General features: G+C 45.0%; 1 protein-coding gene across 1 annotated transcript in view; it reads right to left on the bottom strand.

Moving 5' to 3' along the window:
- NALCN (sodium leak channel, non-selective) overlaps window positions 1–18,714 on the bottom strand; it is a 286,838-nt gene that overhangs the window by 51,727 nt on the left and 216,397 nt on the right. The window contains exons 18-21 of the mRNA XM_005899261.3: window positions 5,379–5,480; window positions 4,902–4,971; window positions 313–404; window positions 87–209 (exon numbers count right to left, since the gene is read on the bottom strand). Of these exons, the coding sequence (XP_005899323.1) occupies window positions 87–209; window positions 313–404; window positions 4,902–4,971; window positions 5,379–5,480 (387 nt within the window). The remainder of the gene's footprint in view (window positions 1–86; window positions 210–312; window positions 405–4,901; window positions 4,972–5,378; window positions 5,481–18,714) is intronic.

The raw sequence follows: 18,714 nt of genomic DNA, 5'->3' as shown, positions 1-18,714 counted from the left end.
ATCCTTCTTCCTGAGATGACAACTCCCCCCACACTGCTGTTTGCCTGACTCGGGGCCAAACCCCTGGCTGCCACGGAGTCACTCACGCGTTGAAGCGAGCCCGGACCACCACGCGGCAGAAGTTCCTGAACCTGTGCTCTCGCCCCACGATGAACAGGGGCTTGTCGAAGTAGGGGTGGTTCTCTCTGAGCTCCTCTTCCTGCACCTTCCTGTTCAGGCAAACGCACAGTTTGGGGCGGGGTGGGTGTCAGGCTAGGGCAGGTCTGCCCTCCCCGAACGGGAGCCAGGAGACACCAGCCCATCCTGCCGTACCTTTTCATTTCTGCTTGCTCCTTTTTCTCCTGGATCATCTTTATCTCACTGTCTTCTCTTTGTGCATTTCTGTATCTCACCGTGTTGGAATGCTAGAAAGAAAATAAAATGGGGCACATGGATGTGGGACAGTTTTCTGAGGGTCCCTCCCAAATATGATCATTTTTTTAAAGAAATGGAAAGGAGTAACGCTCTGTTGATTTTAATGGGCTTCCCTGGTGGCTCAGATGGTAAAGAGTCGGCCTGCAATGCAGGAGACCTGGGGTCAATCCCTGGGTCAGGAAGATCCCCTGGAGAAGGGAATGGCTACCCACTTTGTAGATTTTAATGGCCAGAGTCATCTTAGCAGGGGTATTTTATTTTTTCCACACAAGGGCATATTTTTCTAATAAGAACATTTATTGAGAACCTGTTATTTGCCAGGCACTGTTGCAGTGCTGTAGGCCAAAGTGGGGGAGGGGAATGACACAATCCCTGTTCTTATGGGGTTACTGTTTTCGATGGCGGGGGGGGGGGAAGAGATTAATAATTAAAATAAGTAAGAATATTAGAAAATGTTTAGTGCTAAAGAGAAAAACAAATATTGTATATTAACACATGTATACTGGATCTGGAAAAATGGTACTGCTGCTGCTGCTGCTAAGTCACTTCAGTCATGTCTGACTCTGTGCGACCCCATAGATGGCAGCCCATTAGGCTCCTCTGTCCCTGGGATTCTCCAGGCACGAACACTGGAGTGGGTTGCCATTTCCTTCTCCAATGCAGGAAACTGAAAAGTGAAAGGGAAGTCGCTCAGTCGTGTCCAACTCTTCGGGACCCCATGAACTGCAGCCATCCAGGCTTCTCTGTCCATGGGATTTTCCAGGCAAGAGTGCTGGAGTGGGGTGCCATTGCCTTCTCCGGGAAAAATGGTACAGAGGAACCTATTTCCAGAGCAGGAATAGACAGGCAGACGGAGAGAAGGGATGGCTGGGCATGGGGGTGGGGGTGGGATGAACTGGGAGATTGGAACTGACATGTATACACCCCTACATGTAAAATGGATAGTGGGAAGCTGCTGTATAGCACAGGGAGCTGAGCTCAGTGGTCTGTGGGGACCCAGACGGGTAGGACGGGGGCCGGGGGTGGGAAGGAGCTCCGAGAGGGGGATCCATGTGTTTGTACAGCTGATTCATGTTGTTGCACGGCAGAAACTAACACAACACTGTAAAGTAACTATACCCCAACTTAAAAAATTAAAATAAAAAACAAAAGAAACAAAGGGGGATTAGGAGCACGAGAAGGTCGTAGCAGACCTTGGTAAGGAGCTGGTGTTATGTGAGCAAAAACGAGGAGGAGGCAGGGCACTGGACATCTTCCGAGATGTGCACTTTTGGGGAGAGACGGGTCTGCGTGTTCACACATGGATCCAACAGGATGCAGTGTCGGTCGAGGAACCAGAATAGGAAGAGCTGAGGCCATCAGGACAGCAGAGGCTGGGTTATTAGGATCCCGACCCTGGTTTTTACTCCATAGAAGATGGAGAACCAGTGTTCACCTAACTGGATTGACTGTATAGAAAAGTATTCCTTAGACTTAACTTCTGTATCCCTTATCATTCGGAATAAGTGACAGATAAAACTCTCTTATTTTAAATGGCTTCTATTCTTGAGGAAAAGACACTGGGAGAGATTTGTAGAACCCAGCGACCTTTTGCTATAAAGACGGGGCATAGATTTTTGTTATCTGTCTATGTAGAAAATACAATAAAAAAATCTCTGAAGAGGAAATAAGCCTCTGGAATGGAGACTATTCAAATGGGGACTTCTGTTGTGTGTTTTTCTAAACACACCTCTTCAAAGGCATGTTCTAATTTGATGCTTAAGTAGACCACTGATTTCCATTGCGTCTCACCAAAGGAAAGTGCTTTGAATTAGTGTTGCCTTTCAACTCTCTCCATGTAACAGGTCTGACCTCCAAATTAAAAGGCCATGTGTTGGATCTTATCATAATTCAACATTGAGAATATGGTGGATCACATCAGAGCTGGAGCTGAAAAACCATGGTGTCAACAGATGTTGGCGCCAATTAGAACCATGCACACAGGCTAGTGGCAACATCATGGGTTCTCACCCTCAGCTTCCTGCATCCTCAGTGTTGCCCAGAACACTTAACCAGGAGAGCGTACTCAACTAATACAGCGGATGGACTGTGCAGAAAACTCCAGACACTCTTCAGAAGTAAGAGGTAAAGTGGTTAAAAAAAATAGGCAAAAACAAAAAAATCCAAAGCCTTGCTAAGCTTCTCTCGCTTTCTCAGATGCTCTCCTTGACTCTGAACAGTCAAGATTCTGCCTTCTTAGCCAAGCTATCCAGACTCAACACCTATGCCTTAATCAGGGCTTCACTAATGACCAGTGTTTAATCAGTCCTTTCCAGCCCTCTCATGGCAATCTCGGCATGGTCCTGCTGCTGTTGACTCTAACCCATAGGTTAGACTTCCGCCTCCTAGGGTCTCCTTGGGCTGCCACGTGGCTTGTTCCTTCACCTCCTCTGGGTCCCTGGGCTAATGCAGTGAAATCCACCTCTCTAATGTTCCCTGCCGCCAAATCTCCACCTTTAATTTCTTTACACTATTTTACTCTTCTTTGTAATACAAAGCAAATCTGTCACAGCAGTGATGATGGAAACTAGATAAAAATCACTCCCAGAATGGATTATACATTTGTTTGCTCACTGATTGTCTCTTTTACTAGGATGTAAGCTTCTGCAGGGCAGGAATTCTTTTTTTTTTTTTTTTTCAATTTGTTTAATTGGAGGATGATTGCTTTATGGTGTGGTGTTGCTCTTTCCTATGTGAATTAGCTGTAAGTATATGTACATCCCCTCCCTCTTGAACCTCCATCTCACCCACCCCATCCTACCCCTGTAGGTCATCACAGAGCAGCGAGCTGAACTCCCTCTGCTATAAAGCAACTTTCTACTAGCTGTCTCTTTTACACATGGTCCAAAGAGTCACAGCTATGATTTTCCAGTAGTCATGCACAGATGTGAGAGTGGGACCATAAGGAAGGCTGAGCACCGAAGAACTGATGCTTTTGAACTGTGGTGTTGGAGAAGACTCTTTGCGAGTCCCTTGGACTGCAAGGAGATCCAACCAGTCCATCCTAAAGGAAATCAGTCCTGAATATTCATTGGAAGGACTGATGCTGAAACTCCAGTACTTTGGCCACCTAATGTGAAGAGCCGACTCACTGAAAAAGACCTTGATGCTGGGAGAGATTGAAGGTGAAAGGAGAAGAGGGGGACAGAGGATGAGACAGCATCACTGACTCAACGGACACGAATTTGAGCAAACTTCGGGAGATAGTGAAGGACAGAAGAGCTTGGCATGATGCAGTCTATGGAGTCACAAGGAGCTGGAGGCGACTTAGCGATTCAAGAACAATAGGTGTATATATGTCAATGCAACTTTCTGAACTCACCCCCCACCCCGGCCTTTCCCCGCTGTGTGCCCTGGTCTGTCTCTATGTCTGCATCTCCATTCCTAGTGCAGAGATTCTGTCTTGTTTCCCTGCTGCTACTTCTCCCTAGAGCAGGAACTGACAAATCATAAATACTTGATAAATATTGATATTTATTGAGTCAGTTAATAAATAAATGAGTGACCTAGAAAAGAAATTCCTGGGAAAGTCTTATGAAGCCTTTGATAGAAAAATTCACCTAGAAACAAAATTTTCTTTCCTAGTATGTTAACCCTGGAATGACAGACACTGGGTCTAGATTTTAGGATACTTGGAAATTAACAAAATATTTAAAGTTAATGATGTGACTCATTCCCATAAAATGCTTTAAATGTCTTTAATTTCAGTCAAATGCAAATGATATTTCCCTTTTGCATTACACTATCTAAACAAAAGGACTTCTCTGGTGGCTCAGCAGCAGATAATTGACCTGCCAATGAAGGAGACACAGGTTTGAAGCCAGGTCAGGAAGATCCCTTGGAGAAGGAAACAGCAGCCTACTCCAGTCTTCTTGTTTGGGAAATCACACGGACAGAGGAGCCTGGTGGGTTATAGTCCATGGAGTCACAAAGAGTCAGACACAACTCAGGGACTAGACCACAAAACAATCTAACAAAGGTATATGTATTGTAGGATGTCTGGACTTTTCTACAGTTCAGTCAGTCAGTTCAGTCAGTCAGTCATGTCAGATTCTTTGTGACCCCATGAACTGCAGCATGCCAGGCTTCCCTGTCCATCACCAACTCCTGGAGTTGCTAAACCTCATGTCCGTTGCATCGGTGATACTATCCAACCCTCTCATCCTCTGTCATCCCCTTCTCCTCCTGCCTTCAATCTTTCCCAGCAACAGGGTCTTTTCAAATGAGTCAGTTCTTTGCATCAGGTAGCCAAAATATTGTACAGTTAGTGGTCACTTTTCTGTACCTGGCCATTTAATTTGCTGGCTAAATTTCCTGATTCCTTCTAGTATGAAGTCTTAAGGAGATACGACAGTGTGACAGAAGGAACCAAGTGCTGGAATTGTCTAAGCAATCATTAAAGATATTTTACCAATCAAGCTTTCCAAATCTAAAGTGTTAGAACTTACATCTTGAGTCAGAGTTTCAAGAGATTTCCCCCTGCTGATCCTTTGGCTGTTTGATCCGTGTCTTAATGACCTAAAACAATCACAACCAACTGATCAATACATCTTGAGACCAAATGTGGATTCTTAAGCAATGATATTATAAAAAAAAATAATCCCTGATAGCATCATGCATGTTTACTATTTCTTTTTAGAGCAAAAGCTTTAGGTCTAACCACCCGCCTTTGATCCCATCAAACAAAATTCAGAATTTTCCCTTCTGATCTTAAAAGTGAGAGTGTGATCATCAACAAGGAAGAGGTTTTTGAAATATTTTTTGATTGTTTGAATCTGACTGTGAGTTTCATGACTATTGTCGTCAACAAACAGAACTCAGTTCTTCACCCATGCCTGCCTCCTGACCAGGGTTATGCACAGGAGATGCTTCCCCTAGAACTCTGGTCCTTGGTTTCTCTGCAGCCTCGTCTCCCTGTTATTTACCTGCGCTCTTGGCGGATGTGGTGTTGCACGCTAAGAATGGACCTCTCCTTCGCCGGCTGCCCCTCAAATGATCCGCTCAGCATGCGCTGTCGAGTGCAAGCTCTAGAGAAAAAAAAGGAGCCCAGATAAATGCCTGATTCATACACTTGGGATGAATAATGCATAACTGCTCATTACCCTTCTTATTTTTAAGGAAACACCAATGATAAGACAAAATACGGAACACGACACATCGTCAGAAAGGTACATGAGCTTTAGGTTCTGTGTCAAGAGCACTTTCAAAACAGAATGGTCATACCCACAAGAAAGTGCTGAAAAAGAAACAGACCCCCCAGCCCCCGCCACCAAGTAGGAGAGCCTCTATTGAGATTCTATAAGCAGCAGGACCAGCCTTCCCCTGGGTACCCTGGATGTTGGTTTTCAATTTAGACAGGGAGGTTTCTAATGAAAGCCCTTAGGGGAAGACTTGTCCAACCCAGGTTCCTGGGCTGATGGAATATATGTTTCGAGGAGATTTGCAGAATGCTAGGAAAAGAAGAAAGTGAAAAGTTAGAGGTAGAAAAGTAATGGAAAGGACAGGTAATTAAAACTGGAATAAATACCTAGAGAAACGTCAGCTTTAAAGCCCGTGGCTTATAGGGGACCACTTTCTTTGCAGTCACAAAACTCTGAAGGCTTTTAAAAACATGTTCTCTTTAAACCATAACCAGGCCTGTGTTAACTTCAGATTTGCTAATGAGTGAAGACAATTGGGGGATAACTCCTGTGAGGTAATGATTCTGAGAAAAAACATTGCTTCTCCAGGAAGCTCTGTCCAACTGGAAAAGACGGGAAGTCCCTTGACATAGTAGTAGAGTGGAAAAAAAATAATTCCAGGGTGAAGAGACCTGGTTCCAAGGTGACACTGTCATTAATGAGTTGAGGGACCTTTGAGCTTAATTTCATCACCCCAGAAGCGAGGAAAAGACCTTGATGTTGAAGAAAACTCATAGACTTAAAATTCAGTGATTTTGTAACAGGCAAATCTTATGACACCACACGTATTCAAACCAGAACCCACGGACTTCTGGCACTGCTTTCCAGAACACGGTCCGATTTATGGTTCCTAAAGTGCATTTCCAGAGAGGCTTTGAATCACATCATTACTGTCCATCTTGGAGTTAAGATCTTTGAGAAAAAGACCTATGTCTATTCAGCATACCTAAAACAGCATTTTTTATGATACCATGTGTATTTTCAAGTACTTAAAAAACACTTTTGATGCCAGTGAAGATCATTGTGATGAATACCTATGAAAGCAATACACATGTAATGAATGTAAATGCATTACAGGAAATAAGGCCCCCAAATCACTCTTCTCAGCTTAATCAATTACATAGGCCACTTTGAGATAGAATTAAAATTTTATTGAACAGCAAAGAAATATAGAGACGATGCTTATTTCTGGGTTTCCCAGGTGGTACCGGTGGTAAAGAACCCATCTGCCAGTGCAGGAGACATAAAGGACTTGGGTTCGATCCCTGGGTTGGGAAGATCCCCTGGAGGAGGGCATGGCAACCCACTCCAGTATTCTTTCCTGGAGAATCCCATGGACAGAGGAGCCTGGCGGGCTACAGTCCGTGGGGTTGCAAACAGTCAGACATGACTGAAACAACTTAGCACACACATGTGGTTATTTCCAGGACTGGAATGAGGTCAAGAGGAAGATGCATTTGTAAATTCAGCTGAGTTGACAAAGGTATAGGATGATTTCATATTATGTATATTAAGAATTATTTTTTTGGACAAAGGCCTGAAAATCATGACGGCATTCTGAAAAATACCTACTTGGAGAACGGTGTTATTCCGGCATATACAGAAACCTGTCATGTGTATAAACCGTCAAGACTTAACCTTCAACCACTTTCTTAGTTAACTTTTATTTTTCATCCCAAGACTCTCCTCTAAAGTGGCTGAGACCTTTAGGTCTTAAATATGCAACACATACAACTTGATTATAAAATACCTTTCTGCGTTGAGTGTCCTTGATGTCTGAAATACGTAGAATGTAACTGGCTGTAAGACGCCTGTGATTAAAAAAAAGAAAACTGCTGGTACCTGCCCAGTAGCCCAGTCTGAAGATGCCTGGGCACCCTTGCTGGAGAAGAGTCAGGACCACAGCAGAGACCCCCTCTTCTGACTGAACAGGACAGGCAGGTCTCCATGGAGACAATCCCTCCCCCCAGGACATCTCCTCCTCCACCCCATCCAACAGCACGGCTGAAGCGCTGGGGAGAAAGCTACTCCCCTTTTCCTCTCTGGCTGATGACCAGCTCTCTCTTTCCTGCTGGATCTAGAGAATTCAGAAAAGAATACTCAAAAGGCTGGCGTTTCAGCCGTGCATGTGACATGCGGCTTTGCAGTCCATGGTGAGTCTTCCATTTCTCTGGGATTCACTCATCCAGGGTGGGGGTCACAGGGCTGGTTTTTAGCTCTATCCTGCAATCAGAAAACCTGTGCTTAAGCAGACTAAGGTGGAGACTTAAATGTAACATATGAAACCATTTGCTTTAACATTTGCCAAACCTGATCCTACCACTTCCTTCTATGTTATAAACACTGTTAGCTGGAAGAATTTCAAACTAGATACTGATGGAAAAAAAAAAGAAGAGAATGCTCTGTAACTCTGGATCAGTTAAAACATGTAACAAGGGACTTCAGAGCATCAGCCTCTGTGGTTTCCGGTTGCTGGGTGAAAGGCCTCTGCCAGTCTTCTTGCTCTCTGAGCACAGGCTGTTGACGTTCCTCCTCCTCCCCCGGGGCTACAAGGTGCCCACAAGATCCAAGGAGAGTGAAATCAGGCAGATGGGGCCCTTGTGTCTTCGCGATAATGGTCCCCTTTGGCATTTCAGGCCATCATCTGCCAGCCTCACACCCCAGCATCCCACCCCCACCTCTAGTCCCAAGACGAAGCTCAACAGCTTCCACCTCCATCCAGCAGTCAGTCCTCTCGTGGAGTCTTTTCTTACACCAAATGTTCTGAAATCTCGTTCTTTCCCTTGAGGAGGTCCAGCATCTTTTGAACTAGGAAACTCCAGAGAGAAAGTCTAGGGTTTCTTTACTGAAAACTGAGGGCCATATTCATGGCAAATTCAGTTCAGTTCTATTGCTCAGTCATGTCCGACTCTTTGTGACCCCATGGATGCAGCACGCCAGGCTTCCCTGTCCATCACCAACTTCCAGAGCCTGCTCAAACTCATGTTCAATGAGTCAGTGACGCCATCCAACCATCTGTCGCCCCTTCTCCTCCTGCCTTCATTCTTTTCCAGCCTTCACTTCTCCTGCCTTCATTCTTTCCCAGCATCAGGGTCTTTTCCAATGAGTCAGTTTTTTGCATCAGGTGGCCAAAGTAAATTGGGTGAAGACAAATTTTTCTGGACTTCCCAGGTGGCATAGCGGTAAAGAATCTGCCTGACAATGCAAGAGATGCAGGAGACACAGGTCCGATCCCTGGATAAGGAAGATCTCCGGGAGAAGGAACTGGCAACCCAGTCCATTATTCTTGCCTGGAAAATCCCATGGGCAGACAAAGCATGCTTGTCTCAGCCCCAGTGGTCACTGTCTGCCCATGGGCCCCATGAGGGCAGTTACAGTCACAACTACTGAGCCTTTATTCTAGAGCCTGCAAGCTGCAACTACTGAACTCTGTGCCCTAGAGCCTGTGCTTTGAAACAAGAGAAGCCACTCCAGTGAGAAGCCTGCAAACCACAGTGAAGAGTAGCCCTGCTCGCTGCAACTAGAGAAAGCCCGTGCAGCAAGAAGACCCAGCTCAGTCAAAAACAAGTAAATAAAAAGGATATAAAAGAAGAAAATATATGGGGAAAATCTTATACTGAGTTGGCCAAAAACTTCATTTGAATTTTTCCACAAAATGGAATGAACTTTTTGGACAACCCAATACAAGGTGACCAGATGCCCAAACCGGGTTCCCTATGCATGATGCAAGAAACTGAGAGAGGAAGCTATGGATCTGGGGGAGAGGGGGGCTGCTGGAAGCAAGGGTGTGGGGAAGGATGCCCTGAGAACACCTGGGCTTTGAGGCCAGTGCAGCAAAGATGCAGCATTAGGATGTTTCTGCATAAATACAACAGCTTCACGCATAAGCCAATGTCACCGTCTTTGATACACGTAAAATATTTTGTTATTCAAGAAAACAATATTCAAGAAAACACATGAGAAATAAAGGAATAAAAAATTAAAAAAAAAAAAAGAAAACAATAAGCTTGGTAGAAAAGTCACTGCCGTCTGGCACAATCAGCTGCTACTAAGAGGTTACAGAGTTTCTAATGCAATGGGCCAAGGTTCACCCAAAAGTATGGTAAAAGATTGCTTTACTGTCTTTAAAAATAAATATAATTTTATTATGCGCAAGCGTGGACTGTCACCCAAACTATGAACTACCAAGTTGAGTTTCGACATGAGTGTCATATAATTACAAACTCTGATATACATGGGTTCTGATAAGTAACATCAAGTGAGAAATAAACATTTCACCGAGGGGAAAGTATGAAAGGATGATGTTCCATGTTCCTGTAGTCATGTTATTAACCAAGCTTGTTTAATGCTTACGTCATTCGGTCATTTAATGCTTACGGCATTAGTTACTTCCCTTACTAGACTGTGCATTTTTCACAGCCCATTTTATCACTCAAACTCATATTCCTAGAAGCAAAGTTCCTGGCACGTGAAGGGACTGACGGAAGACAGGGGGATGTAGGGGTGTACAGAGAGTAGTGATGAGTATGTGTGTGCGTGTGTGCACGCGTGTGTGTAGTGGGGCGTGCAGGACCTAGAACTTGCTAGTCTCAGGTTCAGAGTAGCAAATCCACCCAGCAGTACAGAGGGGCTTCACAGTCTGCCTTTGTCTGGAGACTTAACGGAGAAGATGATTTGCAAAAACACACAGTTTGGAATCAAACACTTCTGACCTCAGCTTTTACGAGCTATAGGACCTCAGGCAAGGGATGTGTCTTCTCTGAGCCTCGGTGCCATAAGCGTAAAATGTGGGGACAAAAGTACTGACTTCATAGGGAGTGGGAAGGACCAAGCAAGGTTATAAACATGCAAGTGCTTTGGGAACGCTGATGCTCGATTTAAATTTCAGTTTCCGTTAGCCACTCTTCTGTCTTGTCCTAAGCCACAGCTGATGCTGAAACTTAGAGGGTGGAGGTGGAGGACAGGAAGTCTGATGGACATCTGCGTTGGATGGTAAGTCTTTTCTGTTCTGACTGTGAACGGAGATGTACTCTCTGGACCAGCGTTGCAGCCTCTTAACTGGTCTCCACAAACGTATTATTATCCCAGGCAAAGTGATGTCTGAAGTGACCATCCGTGGTGTGACGGTGGTCCCCTCCCCCTGGTGATACGGGGCAGGACCCTGTGGCCCTCCCCGCTGCCCATCCTCCACCTGTCTGTTGTCTGCGGAAAAACCTTAGCCAAGGAAGAAGGTTAATCAGAGAAGTGAGAACACACAGAAACAAAGGAAAACAGTCCAAGGAGACCAAATGGGAATAGTCATTAAGCAGAGTCAAGGACCCTTAGTTCCTTCTCAATGGCTGTAGATAATATTCTGAGCCATGTCCTGTGAGTTATCTTACAGATACTGAAACCCCCGCCAGGTGGAGAAGTGAACGACAGGATGAACTGACTGTAGCCATGATGTGAGTGCCTGTGTTCTCAGTTGCTAAGTCGTGTCCAAAAGCTGCCACAGTTCTGAGAACTGGCCTCAAGAAATGCAAACAAACCGACCCTAGAACTGAAGATTAACTACTTAAACCAATCAACATGACGCTGCTCAGACCACTGATGACCAATTTCAAGATGCCTGTCAGGGCTAACCGTGCTGTCGCTGTATAGAGCCCCCTCCCTCTCTCTATAGAAGCTCGTGCCCCCAGACTGTTGGGGTTGGGGAGGAGTCAGCCTTTGGACAGAATCCACACCCACCCCCTACCCAGCTGCTGGCATCCAAAATGAAACAAACTTTCCTTTCCACCAACCTGCCCTCTATATTACCCTCCCAGGTGGCTCAGTGATAAAGAACCCGTCCGCCAGTTCAGAGACTCAGGAGACGCAGGTTTGATCCCTGGGTTGGGAAGATTCCCTGGAGAAGATGGCAATCCACTCCAGTATTCTTCCTGGGAAAGTCCAAAGTGAGACACGACTGAGCACACACGCACGCCCTCTGTACTGGCTTTTGAGTGGGAGCAGCCAGACTGCACTGTTGGTTACGCTGGTTTCCCTGCCCTTGTGTAGCCCCTTGAGTGTAGGCAGGACTTAAGAGACTTGCTTTTAACGAACAGAAGGCAGAAGGAATGGAAGAGGTCACCAGACACTGTGGTTCCACCTTCTGCAGTCTCTAACTTGCTAGAGGAAGAAGGCGGCATGCTGGGAGCTGCTCTAAGGAGAGACCCCCTTCCTAAGAGATGGGGGTCTCCCACCAACAGCCCAGGAGGCACACAAGCTTCTTAACAACCGTGCAAGCGAGCTAGGAAGGGGATGCTTCCCGTTCCCCTCAAAACGCCTGCAGCTTTGTGAGAGACCCAGAGCCAGAGACCCCACGAAGCCATGCCTACCTTTTTTATTTTTATTTATTTTTCATTGAAGGATGATGCTTTACTATACTGTTTTGGTTTCAAGAGGAAGGAGACACAGGTATACCTGTGGCTGACTCATGCTGATACGTGGCAGAAAGCAACACATGCCCAGCTTCTTGACCAAAGTTGTGAGTTCATCCACGTGCTGTTTAAATCCCTAATTGTGGAGTAGTTTGCAACACAGCAATAGGTAATGAATACCGTTATCATCACTGCCTTAAAATCCTCAACATCCTATTGCTCCTCAGAAAAAGATGAAGACCCAAAGCTCAGCTTGACTTGCAAGGTCCTGAAGGGTCTGCCTCTGACAGCCCCTCCAGGTCCCATCTCCCACCGGCAGGGACCTTGCTTCCACATCGCTCTCCGTGGTCCTGCCGATCCTCACAGGTGCCGGGCTCCAAAGAGCTCCAAGACACCCCGGCTGGTCACTGATGACTCCACCTTGTACACAGTAGGTGCTCAACAAACATTTGTTAAATGAACGAACCTTGACATCTGCAAAGATCAAATATTTTCATTTCTTTTTTGATCCTTTTATGCTCACGAAGCATGGAAATAATCACAAACAAAACAGCATGTGCTTGAACTGTGCTTTTGAAAGGGGACGTTAAATAATCTTAATTTGATCTCAAGTTAGAATACTAACTTTTTATTTATTTTTTATTCATTTACTTTTACTTTTTTTTTATTCATTGGGCTTCCTTGGTAGCTGAGACGGTAAAGCATCTGCCTGCAATGCAGGAGACCCGGGTTTGATTCCTGGGTTGGGAAGATCTCCTGGAGAAGGAAATGGCAACCCACTGCAGTACTCTTGCCTGGAAAATCCCATGGATGGAGAAGCCTCATAGTCTACAGTCCATGGGGTCGCAAAGAGTTGGACATGACTGAGTGACTTCACTTTCACTTGAACACTAAACCACTCAAGAAACACGCTGCATGTCTATGATAGAGGAGACCCTGAGACGGGAATAAAAAATCAGACAGTGTTCCTTGCAAGTAGAAAGCTTATAAATCTTTATCTGTATTCTATGAGACAGTTATTAAGAGAAACTTGCAAACCATCACTGGGAACAAGGTCACCGTATACCGTGTCTTACAGCAATCTACGGCCAAACCAAAATAGTAAATAAGGGAGGAATTTGAGACTGTTACTCTTTTACCAACAAGAAATAAGATGCATCCGTTGTTAAAGTTACTCAGGAAAAAACCTAGTCCGAAGGAAAAGTACTCGAAGATTCAATTCTATTTTGCTGCTTTACATTTTTCATAAGGATTTAGATGCCTTCTGGTCTCGTGGAAGGAAGACAATGCTCAGGTGTTGAAGACACACACTGATCTCCAGGGACAGTCTGGCTCATCTGGGCGGAGGGGAGACCCTAAGAGTTGTGACGTGAAGGTCTTCAATATCTTTCCTTTATCCCTTCATAATGGCAAGTCCTTGAAGCCTGGGTTCTTAGAAACTCCATTATGTGGGCTTAAAATTAAAAACAAAACAAAACACTTGGTCAGCTTGCCTGGCTTCTGGAACGGGAAGGCACAAGGCTTCAAGGGTCTGGTGAAAAATAATGAAGCCTTTTGTCTTGTCTGAGTGAGGAAATTCTCTATTATGCAGGCATCTGTAATCCCTTTATCCCTGCTCCCTGGAGGAGAAGGACAGTGGGGCATGCTCCTTCTCCCAGCTGGGGTTAACGTTCCGCCCTCTCTACCTTTGAAAGTAAAACAAGACTAGGACCCCTGATGATGACTCAAACGTGGGAATATTCTTCAGCAAATACGCACTCCCAGTTGCAAAAATATTACCCCTGGTTTCTTGCCAAGCCTTTGAAAAAAAAATATGAAAGACTGACTTCCCCCCCCCTTCTCTGCCTTGCCTTTGTGTTGTGGAATTTCAATTACCCCTTATATGACAGCCATATATTTATATAAAATCTTCTATGGAGGTCGAGGGGAGAGAATCGTGTCTTAAGAAATTGTCTCTATTTTTCTTGACATGTCTCCATCTAAAATATTTTAAGACTGGCCCAAAGATGATGTTTCTAAGAGAGATCTTGGGGCTTTATTAGCCTTTAAACACCACGAGTTGTTTATAGAAACAGTAGCAGGGGGTCCTTGGTTTCTTTCCTAGCTGTCTCCACATCTTCTTTCTTAATGTTCCCAGACACGGGATGGGCAAAGTCTGTACGTTCGATAATGAAAGACAGAGGCCTGTGAGTCTTCAAATTACTTTCATACATTATAGAGAAGTTAAATTACATGATATTAAGTGTCCAGTATTAAATGTCATTACCATCTAAAGGCATGGTAATATGACTTCACAGAACATTGAATTTGAGGGTCCCCTTGTAAAGTATTATCAGATGTGGTTAATGTAAGATAGTCACATCAAGAGACTTATTGGAAAAGACCCCGATGGTGGGAAAGATTGAGGGCAGGAGGAGAAGCGGGCGGCAGAGGATGAGATGGTTGGATGGCATCACTGACTCAGTGGAGATGAGTTTGAACAAACTCTGGGAGACACTGGAGGACATCGCAAGGAAGCCTGGCGTGCTGCAGTCCATGGGGTCGCAAGCAGGAGGACATGATTGAGTGGCTGAACAACATCAAGAGAGAATAGAGAGACAGTCCTTCAGGGGTAATGACGTAAAACTATGGCTTCAGAACCTGGGAAGAGAACAGGTGAGCGCTTCCTGGGAAGGACTCTCACCTGCCTCCACAATGCTAAAGCTAACGGTGAGTTCCTCGCTCCTGGCCTCCGGCAATGAGAGAAGAGCTGAGTTTGTTTATAGGTTTATAGTTTATATCGTACTGAAGATCCAGCTCCTTCGTGAGTCAGCCCAGGCCTGAGAACGGCTCTTCAATAGCCACAGAGAATCAGTTCCTTCCGATCTTGTGTTTTTCAAGAAAATGTTTTCATACGTAGACATGTAAATACACCGACAACCAGACCTCACTGTTTTAGATCGAAAAACAAAAGAAGCCTTAAGTCTTATCATACACAGGTACCATACGTGAGAAGGCAAATGACCTCTTGAGAAATCCATGGCTTTAGTGCATCTATCGAAATTCAGCAAATAAAATATCTGAAACCCTGTACCATTCACTGTGTGGTGAACCTTGCTGAGGATTCCGAAAAATGCCAACTGCCATGCAAAGGCTGAGCTTTTTAATACCAAAAACGAAATCTGCCAAATGCTGCATAAACCATTCAAACTGATTTTTCTAGAGATATGCATCTTCCTCTAGTACTTACTGCTTTACCCATCAATGATAAAACAGTAAAAGAAAAACCTAGTCAAAATATCTTCCCACATCGGTTAGGTAAAATTTCATAGTAGCTCTCCTAATCCATAGTATTAATACAATCACTTTGGGGGCTTATCTGAAAGTAATCTACAATTCATATACTATGTCAATGAAATATATTTTGATTACTACAAATCAGGTACTACCTAGAAAAGTAGAATATATTATTTTACTATGTAAGGTGATGGATATTACCTAGACTCCTTTGTGGTGATCATTTCATAGGATATACAAACCTCCTAGAATCACTATGCTGTACACCTGAAACTAATACATATGTTAATTATATCTCAATAAAACATTTTTCAAGGTTCAAGGAAAGGGGAGAAGGCAATGGCACCCCACTCCAGTACTCTTGCCTGGAAACCCCCTTGGACGGAGGAGCCTGGTAGGCTGCAGTCCATGGGGTCGCAAAGAGTCGGACACGACTGAGCGACTTCACTTTCACTTCTCACTTTCACGCATTGGAGAAGGAAATTGCAACCCGCTCCAGTGTTCTTGCCTGGAGAATCCCATGGACGGAGGAGCCTGGTGGGCTGCCGTCTATGGGGTCACACAGAGTCAGACACGACTGAAGCGACTTAGCAGCAGCAGCAGCAGCAGCAGCAGCTGCAAGCAAAGAAAGTTTAGTTGGTAAAAGCAAACAAAACAAGAATATATTGTTTCAATTAAGTTATATTTTGCCTCCTTGAAGTTTTCACTATTTTGTGTTTTATTCAAATGCAAGCACCCATGGATTCTTTTTTTTTAAATTAACTAATTATTTTTTCTGGCTGCACCATATGGTATGCAGAAATTCCCCCACCAGGGGTTGAACCCAAGCCCCTGAAGTGGAAGCATGGAGTCTTAACTACTGGACTACCGGGGAAGTCTCCCACATATCTTATTGCCTTAGTTTATTGTTCTCTGAATACAGCTAATTTCTACCCATTTACTTAGTCTCTATATCTCCAAATGGTCTTCCAACCAGTCTACAAGTCTTTTAAGTACCAGGAAAATCTTCATAAGGAAAGCCAACAGTTAGGCAGACTTAACAAAATCACAGATAAATATTTACAATAGTATTTAATATTTACATGAAATATTTGATTACTGTGTAATGGCAATACTAATAGAGTCATACTAAAAATCTATGTATTTCTAAACATAGTCAATATATTAATACATCTATTTAATAAATCAGATAGTAATAATTTAATTTAATTAATAAAGGGTACATTAATGCCCCATACTCTCTTTCCTTAAAACTTCAGGTTATTCTTGCTAATGATGGTTATAAACATTTGCCGTGGTGTCGGCAGGCTGACCAGTCTCAGCCTGCTTCCTCTCGTCTGCGGGGTCCTCCTGGTGCACCACAGCCCCCAGGGGCTGAAGCAGGTTTCATTGAGCTCTGGCAAGTCTGGCCCCGGGTTCTGGGACGTGCACGGTCCTCGCATCCTCTCGGGGATGCTGTGCATGCCCTGTGAGCCGTGCCTAGGGCACGGAGCTGCACAGAACTCCCGTGACCTTACCCAGAAGTTGCTGAACTCCTGGGCTAATAGATGAAACAATAATTTGAAAAGGAGAATGTGTTCCATGGGAAAAAGCCGAGGGGATAAGAAATCGTGCTCTGCATTGCAAAGCGCTCTTAGACTCCCTGAGAATCTTCTCAGAGAACTGGCAGCTCCAGTCTAGACAAGACAAGGCAGAGGAGGATGAAGAGGCTCTTTGTCCTCTCCTCAAACTCCCCTGCTCTCTCAGCTAGTGAAGTACATAAGGACAGGTGGACTTTGGAGGGAATCTTTGATATTTAGTTTGAATTTCTTCCTCTAGAAAGTTCTATGTTCTCCTCCATGGTTCAAAATTAGGTTTGCCACCCCTTCCAGGGGAATAAGATTTAGATGCTTACATCCTAGGGAAGAGTCCAGATGTCAGTTCATCTCCCTTGGGGAGAGAGAGCTGGGAGAATAAGACCCTCAGAGATGCCAGCGGATCAAGAGAAATACCTCACTGAGCCCACGGCCCAGGAAGGACCTACCCCAGCTAAGCCCTCAACCATCCTGAAGTTACGGAGCGCCAATGCTATGTGCACTCGGAAGGTTCCAGGCAGGAATTACAACCCCTGCAGAAGAGGATGCCATGCATGTCCCAGCCCCAGTGGTCCCTGGTCTGCCCATGGTGCCCATGTTGGCAGTCACACCTTCTGTTTAGCTGCTCCCTTGCCCTGGGCACCAGCCCCTCTGAACCAACGATCTCAATTAAATCCTGCTCACCGTCACTGTTTCGGCTGCCAAGCCCATCAGGCTCCACTTTACCAACACCTGTGGCCACCCCCAAACCTCTCTGTGGGATGCTGGTCTCTACCTGTTTGACTAGGCTTCCTGCCAATGCCTCTGTAGGTTCTGAGACAGGACTATTTTATTTCCTGGCCCATCCAAGCAGAATGGAGACTTTCACAGCCTCCCTTTAGGCATTTACAAAGATCACAGTTCTCCATGTCCAGGAGTTTCCATCGGCTATTGGGGATGCTAACCTGGGCTGAGAAATCTGTTGTTAGTTCACAACTATACCCGACAATAAGCATCCAGCAAATGAATTAAACAAATGATCTGATGATACCCTGAAGATGTTAGCCAGTCTAGCAAAGCTTGGTGGTGGCAGTGGTTTGGTCACTAAGTCATGTACGACTCTTGCGACCCCATGGACTGTGGCCTGCCAGGCTCCTCTGTCCATAGGATTTCCCAGGCAAGAATACGGGAGTAGGTTGCCATTCCCTTCTCCAGAGGATCTTCCTGACCCAGGGATTGAACCCAGATCTCCTGCACTGCAGGTGGATTCTCTACCGACTGAGCCACCAGGGAAGTTTCTCAAATGAGCTGCAGCAGTACACTGCTTCTAGCTGGGTAAGCAAGGACTTTGGGATCAACCCGGAAAAAGAGTACACTGATGTGTCAAAAGCATTTTATGCTCCTCAGATCTGGCCTCTGCTGGACAACAGCGGACATTCTGCAGCAAGCCCTGGAGGATCAGCTTTGAAAGGTAGCTGTCAGTTGCTTGTCCCTCAGGGGCAACCGTGGGTCTCCCCTAATTTGTTCCCAATAATGGAAAATCAACTGCAGATACCAACCTGTGTAACCCTCTCCTGTAAGTCAGGGGCTATAAATTTACAGACCTCATTTAAGAGAGAGAAAACAGAGGTGCAGAGACATAAGCAACTTGCCCAACGTCAGACATCCAGAAGGCATGGAGCCAGGATTCTCACTTATTTGGGCTACAGGGTTGCTGAGTAAGTACTTGATACACATGCCCTGGTAATCCTATGAGGTCAAAATGCAGAGGGTGCAGGTTCGATCCCCGGTCAGGGAACTTAGACCCCATATGCTGTGTGGTGTGGCCAAAAGATTGAAAAAAAAATGTGTGTA

Source organism: Bos mutus, chromosome 12 (assembly GCF_027580195.1).
Source record: "Bos mutus isolate GX-2022 chromosome 12, NWIPB_WYAK_1.1, whole genome shotgun sequence".
In the NCBI taxonomy this organism is placed as follows: Eukaryota; Metazoa; Chordata; class Mammalia; order Artiodactyla; family Bovidae; genus Bos; species Bos mutus.
Note: the sequence above shows the minus strand (reverse complement) of the source record. Positions and strands in the feature narration are given on the sequence as shown.